Here is a 10,000-nt window from a genome sequence, read left to right on the forward strand (position 1 = left end):
GAGACCGAGTCCTTTGTGAAATTCCATATGGCGGTTTGATTCTTTTCAACAATATGTTACCACACAGGGGGTAAGGATTTTAATAGACCATTTTTATAACACTGATGGATAACCCGCAAATAAATAAAGGCTTTTACGAAAAAGCACTCATCTTATTATACAGGGTGTCCCAGCAGTCTGGAACCAATAACAAATCGTATGTTATTTTGAAATACTCTGATTAAGATGTCATTTTGAAATTTGATTCAGTTTATAAAGAAATCATTCAAGTTTTTTTTTGTTGTCGCGCTTATTGATGGCATTTGAATCAACAAAGGAATGCCCAAAAAACACCTAAAGAGAAATTGAGATGCGCGTCTCAGTACTAATCACACAAAATGGTCGACACATTGAAATCCATTAAAGATGTATGTATTTTTAAAAAATCGTTAAAATATGTTAAGTATTTTTTTCGAGTTCTGGTTTGCGGTAAACAAAACTTGAACTATTTCTATTTATTTTCGCTAACATATTGTGCTTAGCTGAGCTGTCTGTTTCTCCGTAAACCATTTTCTTATTGGTTCCAAACTTCTGGGACACCCTGAGTATTTAGCAAATTGGATTTTTGCAACATTAAGGCTCCGAAACCACTGGACCAATAATAACCATATTTTGCATGGTGTTTACAATTATATGAGATTGTCTGATATTGTGATGATTTTATCGAAAAATCAAATTTGTTTTGTCAAATCCCAACGATAACAGACGCCATCATTTTTATCACGTGGCGAGTAAGTATACCAATATTGGAGGGTTCACTTGCATTGAATCGAAACTAGTTTTAGTTAAGTTAGTGAAACCTCTCATAATTTTGAATGAAATCAATCGCTTACAATCTATATGAACCATTTTCTAACCTATGAAAAGAATTGTACGTTAAGCGAGCAAAATATGTAGGATATTAGAGACAGAAAATATATCTCCGTGCCCAAATAAAAATCTCCGAGGAGTTCTCTTACAAGTTGAAAAATGTATTGCTTATTAAAATAGAAATTGGGTTCAATTTTTATTCACCACTAGAATAATACATTTTGAGTTGATCAACTGATCATCACGTTCATCGAACGGGCGCCGTTGGCTTTGCTTGTCTATTATAATTATTATACTACTGTGGAAATTAGCATGGATTTGAGAGGATTTTTTGAGGCATAAACAATAATATTGGCTCAGTAATAAGTCTGTAAGTGCGCGCAAATGGCAAATGAATCTGGCAAACTGGTTTGATACGAATATTTTTGTGTTCGTGGATAACTCAGACGGTAGAGCCACGCTCTCACCTGCCAGGCGGAGTTGTCGTACCAATAAGGTCGCAGGTTCAAACCCCACCACCGCCGCGAAAATTTTTTTATTCTCTATTGTCTTCTGGCACTTTTCTACTCACTTCGTGTTCGTGGATAGCTCAGACGGTAGAGCCACGCTCTCACCTGCCAGGCGGAGTTGTCGTACCAATAAGGTCGCAGGTTCAAACCCCACCACCGCCGCGAAAAAATTTTTATTCTCTATTGTCTTCTGGCACTTTTCTACTCACTTCATATCTTGTTGTTACCAACATAAGTGCCTGCTCCACTCACTTTTCTGAATTAAAAAATTCACCCCATATACCGGAGCATACTCAATGTCTCAATCGTTTCTATGTTATGTGTTTGTGTTGAGAATATTGGCTATTAAGCTTAACTGCTGGTCAAAAATAACTTCGCGATGGTGGCGCGCGAACGAGCCGGCGATCTCCAGTAGTGGGTGAGAGAAGGCTTTAGAAATATGACTTGGGTTTGATACGAATATTTTTGTGTTCGTGGATAGCTCAGACGGTAGAGCCACGCTCTCACCTGCCAGGCGGAGTTGTCGTACCAATAAGGTCGCAGGTTCAAACCCCACCACCGCCGCGAAAATTTTTTTATCCTCTATTGTCTTCTGGCACTTTTCTACTCACTTCATATCTTGTAATAAATAGTTAATAATTTTTAGATTTGCCAATAATTCTTAGTGGAAAAAATTTAACATAGCTGCACGGAAACAATTAAAGCCCCAGCCCTATTTTTTTTAAAAGAGTAGATTACTTGTCATTCACGGGAGAATGATTTCATTGTATCGCATAAAAAACCCCATTGAGATCGGCCTGATCATTGGAGTCAGACTCGTCTTGTCGAATAGGCAACTTTTACAATAACTGCAGAATACGGAGTTATTTTTCGGGCTGTTCGGTCTGTTCTTATGACATATATTATTACATCGTACTTTTTTTCAGTTTAATAAGTAGTTAACATCTTTTTTACCTCCAGGGATCCCAAATTATTGGCAATACACCGAGGCCTATTACCCAAGCGGGGGTGAAGTGGTCGAGTGGTTAAAGCATTGCACTGTGATCCGGAAGTTCCCGGGTTCGAACCCCCTTCAGGCATTTCCTTTTTTTTCTTGGGCAAAATTATTAACCCCCAATTTGCTCAATTGGACAACATCGGTGACTCTTGTTGACACCAGACATCCTGTTTGATGATTATCTATATCCCTTCATGGAATGCCTAGGCGACCGGGTCTCATGGCGCGTTGCGAAAGGACGTAATAGGTCAGTACCCGAGTAAGATCCTATTATCACATGCAAGACTGTAAGATTACAAAGTTGTAGTGACACATTATTTTTCATCATATTTGTAAAGTGGCAAAACATGAACCTCTGCAAAGAATAATATGCAAAGCACTTGGAAATATGGTCACAATGGGATAATAAGGTAGGAATTTGGTAGGAATTGAAAGATCGTGGAAAAGCACCTTACTAATAATGTGTGTATTTTTTTCAGATTACCCAATGTGTCAGACTCTGTACGATGGAGTTTGGATTTGAGGTGGATGGCACCCAGTGACAAATGCGGTTGGTACGGAAAGCAGGGCGTTGTCATGAGATCAAAGGTTACCGAGGTCAAGGACATCGATTGGAATGGATTTTTAGAACAGTATCAAAGAGATGCCGAGGTGTGTTTTACTCCTTTATACAAAAATGGAACAATCTGCCTTAATCTAGTATACTGGTGGGGTGAAGCAGAAATTTAATGAAAGATCAAAGTGTCAAAATCTTTTTTATATTCTTCGATTTATTTATCAATGGAAGTGGAAGCAAACTATTTAAGAAAACGGTTCATAATTTGCACTTTAAGGGGCGGTTTGGGTCTTTTCTAAAAAAAAATTAATTACCAATATTGGGCGGTTTTAATCATTCTATATCGTCAATATAGGTTAAAAAACAACATTTATGGTGAAAAATTTTAATTATCTGTGTTGATACCCATTTTGCGACCTAATTTGGGGGTCTGACATCAAAAAAATATAACATATAACAATCTTGTGGCAAACGTTCCACAAAAACTAATGAGGGAATGACCTCCATATTCTTCCCTCTCTCTACATTGTACCATAGTGTGTCACAACAGAGAGATTTTACGGCTTTAGCTTAAGGAATTTTTATTAGAACATTACAAAGTTGAGAATCAAAATGTTATGACAAAATTGACCTTAAAATTTCAGAATTAGGATTGTAATTAAAAATTCACATATCTTATCCAAAAAAAAAATCTCTCTGATGTGACATAATACGTTATCTCTGTGATAACTGTGGAAATTTTCAGACAATTTCATGGGATAGATTCTGAGAAACGTTTGACACAGTTTCCCATACCCTTAGAAAAATGACATTGAGAAAATAGCAAAATGGCTTCCCGTTTTCACACTTTTCTTACTACCGGTACCATTTTCGACTTTGTTTTTCGTGCCTTTAAAGTCTACGTTAAGATTTTGGACTTCAATTATATTATTTCTAAGATAATAAAATATCATTTTCCACCAAAATCTCAAAATAAATTTTTCGAAGGATTTTCCTAATAATTAGACCCAAACCGCCCCTTAATGTTAAGTATACTTAACATTTAATGTTAAGCGATTGGTTTGATTGTGATGGCGGCCCACCTCTCCTCACACCACTCCCACACACTAAACAACACCCCCTTCAAAATAAAAAAAAAGCAAGACTACCCCCCACCGCTTCCCCAAAAGGTGTTACATGATATGATTTTTTGAAATCTACATTACTAAATGCACTAACCATTGCTTAATTATATTTCCCACTTAAGGTAAACAAGAAATAAAAAGAATTTGAGACGTGCCTAAAGTATCTGTTTTCTTCTTGAAGACGAGCAATACTATACTGAATATAATGTTTTAATCATTGTGTTGCCAACCATTCTTCTACTGGCATTACTTAAAGAGTTTTAAAAAAAAATTAAATTACTTTAAAACTTCCTTTTATTCCTCCCCGGTGGAATTTGCTTCTTTATGATTCATGTCGCAAAGTACTTTCCGCTTGATCTCACAGCCCACCTATACATTAATGCCGGTTGGACAAGGAAGGGGGGGGGGGGGGGAAGTGCCAAAGTAAGCAAAAAATCACCGCAGCCGGAACGATATCAGTCCTTTTTGGATGTGTAGCGAGTGTTCTAACAAATGAGCAACAGTTACTCCCCCCCCCCCCCCCCCCGGTTGAATGTCAAAACTAAAAGTCAATAGTACAAAATGTCACATTCAGTTTGACAGTTATGTGTTAAATTTGAATGTTACTATCTTCTCAGAAGATACAATTTCTAAACGCATGTCTGAGGCGGATCTATAATATTAGGTGGCCGGAGACGATAACAAATGAAGAGCAATGCCTCCCAATTATATACACATAATATTTGAAAAATAGTATACAACATCTTGTACTCTTTTAGAATTATGAAATGTATCTTAAACTATACATAACTGACTATAGGTTGATGATTCGCTTTTAATATTATATTTGTTTTCATTGAAGGAGGAGGAACGGTGTGGTGCAGACATTTTTGAGACTATTTTTACCTCCCCGTATTTCAAAAGATGGGAAATCACCAACACCAATCGACACATCAAGAGATTTTTTGAAGACGAAGCAAAGAAATCAGAGAAAGAAGCATGAGGCCATGTCAACTGATCTTTTTAAAATGTATAACTTTGCCAAGACTAATCACACAAGAATGTAACTGTGCTGGTGTTATTTTGTTGTTGTTGTTGTTGTTTTCGTTTATTTATTATTTTTTTTTGCTGTTGCTGCTGTTATTATTATTAATATTTTGATAAAGTTGATTTATTCACTAAATGGTGCTCTGTTAACCCACTCAACCCTAACACCGACTATATCCGTAGTATACCCTGGGTTACTTTTACCCCATGCCTATTTATTACATTTTTCTGAGACAAATTATAGGTGTCGTATCAAAGCTAATGTTCTTAATTTTAACATGTTAATGGTAGTTGAATAACTATCTCTGTACATGCTCATTTTAATACATTTGTTTCCAATTTTGAAAAGTAGCAAAAAATCTCTAGGATTGAGTGAGTTAATATGCTTCACTTAAATATCACAATGACTCAAGATTTCAAAAACAGACAGATTTTATTAACAGAAAAGTGTGACAGAGATTGCATCTCTTGAGGAAATTTAGATCTTTTGAAATTAGCGAAAAAACAATGACCCTAATGTGTAACTCGCTTATAAGAAGTGTAATTTCCTTTGGTATTTCGATGTGGTATGGTTAATTTGGGGTGAAAGAGAAGAATAAAATCCAACATATATTAAATACAGGGCTGGCGGAGTCGGTTATTTTTAAACCGACTCCGACTCCGATCCGACTCCAGCCTTGAAACCGACTCCGACTCCGACTCCTCAAGCATAGTATTAATAGAGCAGTAAAGTTAGGTGCCCCTAACGTAAACAATAACAAGTTGCTAGTGATTTCCGTTAGGGACCGGAACAATTTACGCACAATATAGGTCTCCCAATTTTGTAGTTTGAGTTGTAGGCAATACACTTTCAGTATTGAAAATATGTTTACATAAAATCTAACAGTTGCAGAAATAATAATATAAGGCTAAATTATTATGAAAATCAGGCTCCGAATAATTCTCGTTTTGTTCACACCAGCGCAATAATTTGCTCTGGTCTAAAAATAGATAGACTGTAACTTTTGATAAATTTTAGAAAATTTTACCTTTTGTTCCATAAAATATCCATATCTAGACATTATTTGATGCATGATCGAGTATTTATGAATATGTGTTTCTTTTGCCACCTAACAGCCAAATTTTAAAGGTTATTTTTTTCTATTATTTACATTGGAACGTGAGCTGTCAAGACAGGAACATGTGGTTTGCCACGTGCTTCTCGACCTTTGTTTACGTTTTGGGCACCTAACTTTACTGCTCTATAGGTAATAATCATAGCGTCATATTTTCGACTCTGAGCGCTACTTCAATCGCCTCACATCAGGCTGACCACCTGATACCCGATACCCTTGCTCTCGGGAAAAACGTAATTGACCGTGACACGATAGGTATGCAAGCCGGACGTTGGCGTGGCATGCGCGTGTGGTGCATCACTGTGATGCAATTCTTTGCTTTGAAAACCCCTCTTTTTCCCCCTTCCCCCCACCAAACCTTCAGAACGATTCATTTTATTTTCATTAGTCATGTTATCACCAAGTTCAGATTTGTTTCTGTGTAATTTTTATTGTTTCTTGGTTTTCAACTTGGAAAATAATATTAGTTAAAATACGACTGCTTATCGCTCTTGGAATGATATCAAATTTGATGTGAGTGATGTGATTAATTTAATTAATAACTCTGGTTTGGATCCATGAAGTTTTATTATTTTTCGTCATTCCCTATTTTGAAGTCTTTGTCTTTAATATAAGTTTTAGAATAAGTTCGCGATATGAGCGATTTAGGGATAAATGTTAAATATTCACATTTGTGCTCAAATGTATTATCTCAATGTGTTCTCAGGGGAGGTGGGTAGGGGGCCTGTGACAGGCTTGGAACATAGTAGTAGTAGTTAGTAGTAGTAGTAGTAGTAGTAGTAGTAGTAGTAGTAGTAGTAGTAGTAGCAGTAGTAGTAGTAGTAGTAGTAGCTAGTAGTAGTAGTAGTAGTAGTCAGTATTAGTAGTAGTAGTCGTAGCAGTAGTAGTAGTATTAGTAATAGTAATGATAGTAGTGATAGTAGTAGTAGTGGTGGTGGTAGTAGTAGTAGTAGTAGTAGTAGTAGTAGTAGTAGTAGTAGTAGTAGTAGTAATAGTAGTAGTAGCAGTATTAGTAGTAGTAGTCGTAGCAGTAGTAGTAGTATTAGTAATAGTAATGATAGTAGTGATAGTAGTAGTAGTGGTGGTGGTAGTAGTAGTAGTAGTAGTAGTAGTAGTAGTAGTAGTAGTAGTAGTAGTAGTAGTAGTAGTAGTAGTAGTAGTAGTAGTAGTAGTAGTTTTATGTTTAAAATTTCATATTTGGATTATTGAAAATCATTTGTATAAAGTAAGATTTTATAAAATTGACAATTCCAAGATTATTGTAAAGCTAGCTTCAGTAAACCTCTATGCAGACTTTCAAAAAATTCAGTAACGGGATATAGATAACTACTTCAAGAGCATTTTTTTGGATTAACTATGAACTTCGCAAGAGAAATTGAGGGTGAGTTATAATTGTAATAGTTTTAAGAGTAATATAAAACAAAAAAAATCAGATGTCCATGGATTCATTGTCTTGTAATCGACACTTTAATTGAAAAGTGTTAATGATAATCAGTTTAAAAAATGACCTACATTTGTTTCGTTCTAACTATCATTCCATCATTCATAGACTAATGAAACTTTTCATGTCATAACCATACATCATTACTTACAGTTTCCACCCTACATGCTTTCAATGGCATGTTTTGATTTAACGGGAATGCCCAACTGTTGATTGCATACAATTACTATAACATGCATGTCCAGCAAGCTCGCCGTTCGTTTTCTCGCCGAAACTGGGTGAGTCATCACCTGGCACATCTGGCATCGCTTAACCGCGGTAGGGCTGTGGGGAGGCCGCGGTATTAAAGTATCGCAATTTGGACACTGTGTAATATGCAACCAACACTCGCAGCTACTTTTAGCTTTTCCCCAGTATATGTATTATAACAATACAAGCCGCTTCATATTTGAAACTAGGACAAAAAAGGAACTGAAACTAGACAAAAAGGAAACTGAAACTAAGATATGAATAAAACTGTCATTAAGACCAACAAAAAGAGGAAAAGTGAAATTAAGACAATATTGAAACTGAAACCATTTATACTAAAATAAAGTCACTTCTTATGGTCTTATGGTTATCCCACTTTCTAATAACCTAACTTTAACATTGAAGAGTCAGCATCCCCACCCCTCCCTCTAGTCAGGTACGGGGTGATTGGCATTGATGCCAACTTAAATGTACAGCACGAGAGCATGTAGGTTGGGGAGGAAAGGGGATTTTGGAAGCATAGTTCACCTTTAGCTAATACCAATGTAATTTTTTTTCAAATTCTATAGGCCTGGATACTATCTATATCTAGTATCTAAAATATTACACATTGAATGATATCAAAATGCGGTGTGTCTTTTTTACGAAACCCTGCGAAACCCGCCGAAACCCGACGAATCCCGACAAAGTTATGGGAAGTAGGTGGCAGTGGGGAGTGAACATAGAACTCAGGGAAGTGTACACCATTGGGGAGTGAACCTGGGACTGGGTTTCGGCGGGTTTCGTAAAAAAGAACTAGTGCTTTTTTACGAAACCTGCCGAAACCCGACAATATCCAGCAACGTTATGGGAAGTAGACAACTGTGGGGAGTGAACCCGAGACTCAGGGAAGTGTACATCAGTCGGGAGTGAACCTGAGACTAAGGTTATCGGCCGGTTTCGGTGGGTTTCGTAAAAAAGAATTAGTGCTTTATTACGAAACCCGCCGAAACCCGACAATATCCAGCAAAGTTATGGGAAGTAGACAACTGTGGGGAGTGAACCTGAGACTCAGGGAAGTGTACATCAATCGGGAGTGAACCTGAGACTAAGGTTATCGGCGGGTTTCGTAAAAAAGAATTAGTGCTTTATTACGAAACCCGCCGAAACCCGACAATATCCGGCAAAGTTATGGGTTTGACAACAGTGGGGGGTGATCCTGGGAATCAGTGCGGTGTACACCAGTGGGGAGTGAACCTGGGACTGTGTAAAAAGGATATCAGTGGGAAATAAACCTGGGACTAAAGGGAGATGGATACCATAGAAAGTTGATAGTTGGATATGGGAGTTGAGTACCAGAATGAACCTGACACTATAGGAGATGGGCGCCAGTGTGGAGTGAAACTGGGACTCAGGGAAGTGCACACCAATTTGGAGTTAACCTGGGACTGTGGGAGATGGATAACTGTGGGTATCCGAGCCGAACTATAGGAGTTGGGTACCAGAGGAGAATGAACCTGACACTATAGAAGGTGGGCGCCAGTAGGGAGTGAACCTGGGAGTCAGGGAATTGCACACCAGTGGGGAGTTAACCTGGGACTGTGTAAAAAGGATATCAGTGGGAAATAAACCTGGAACTAAAGAGAGATGGATACCATTGAAAGTTGAAGCCGGATATGGGAGTTGAGTACCAGAGGAGACTGAACCTGACACTATAGGAGATGGGCGCCAGTGTGGAGTGAACCTGGGACTCAGGGAAGTGCACACCAATTGGGAGTTAACCTCGGACTGTGGGAGATGGATAACTGCGGGTATCCGAGCCGAACTATAGGAGTTGGGTACCAGAGGAGAATGAACCTGACACTATAGAAGGTGGGCGCCAGTGGGGAGTGAACCTGGGAATCAGGGAATTGCACACCAGTGGGGAGTTAACCTGTGAATATCTAAAAAAGGATATCAGTGGGAAATAAATCCGGCTTCAACTCCCAATGGTATCCATCTCCCTTTAGTCCCAGATTTATTTCCTACTGATATCCTTTATACATATTCCCAGGTTAACTCCCCACTGGTGTGCAATTCCCTGAATCCCAGGTTCACTCCCCACTGGCGCCCACCTTCTATAGTGTCAGGTTCATTCTCCTCTGGTACCAAACTC

The 10,000-nt window shown here is 38.0% G+C and overlaps 1 protein-coding gene across 1 annotated transcript in view; it reads left to right on the plus strand.

Moving 5' to 3' along the window:
- LOC144976543 (phytanoyl-CoA dioxygenase domain-containing protein 1 homolog) overlaps window positions 1-6,761 on the plus strand; it is a 22,996-nt gene extending 16,235 nt beyond the window's left edge. The window contains exons 9-11 of the mRNA XM_078920840.1: window positions 1-70; window positions 2,835-3,006; window positions 4,877-6,761. The exon at window positions 1-70 is cut by the window's left edge and continues 15 nt beyond it. Of these exons, the coding sequence (XP_078776966.1) occupies window positions 1-70; window positions 2,835-3,006; window positions 4,877-5,017 (383 nt within the window). The 3' untranslated portion in view covers window positions 5,018-6,761. The remainder of the gene's footprint in view (window positions 71-2,834; window positions 3,007-4,876) is intronic.
- The last annotated feature ends 3,239 nt before the right edge of the window (window positions 6,762-10,000 follow it).

The sequence above is a fragment of the Berghia stephanieae genome, chromosome 1 (genome assembly GCF_034508935.2).
Source record: "Berghia stephanieae isolate SIO BIC M18660-M18661 chromosome 1, UCSD_Bste_1.3, whole genome shotgun sequence".
In the NCBI taxonomy this organism is placed as follows: Eukaryota; Metazoa; Mollusca; class Gastropoda; order Nudibranchia; family Aeolidiidae; genus Berghia; species Berghia stephanieae.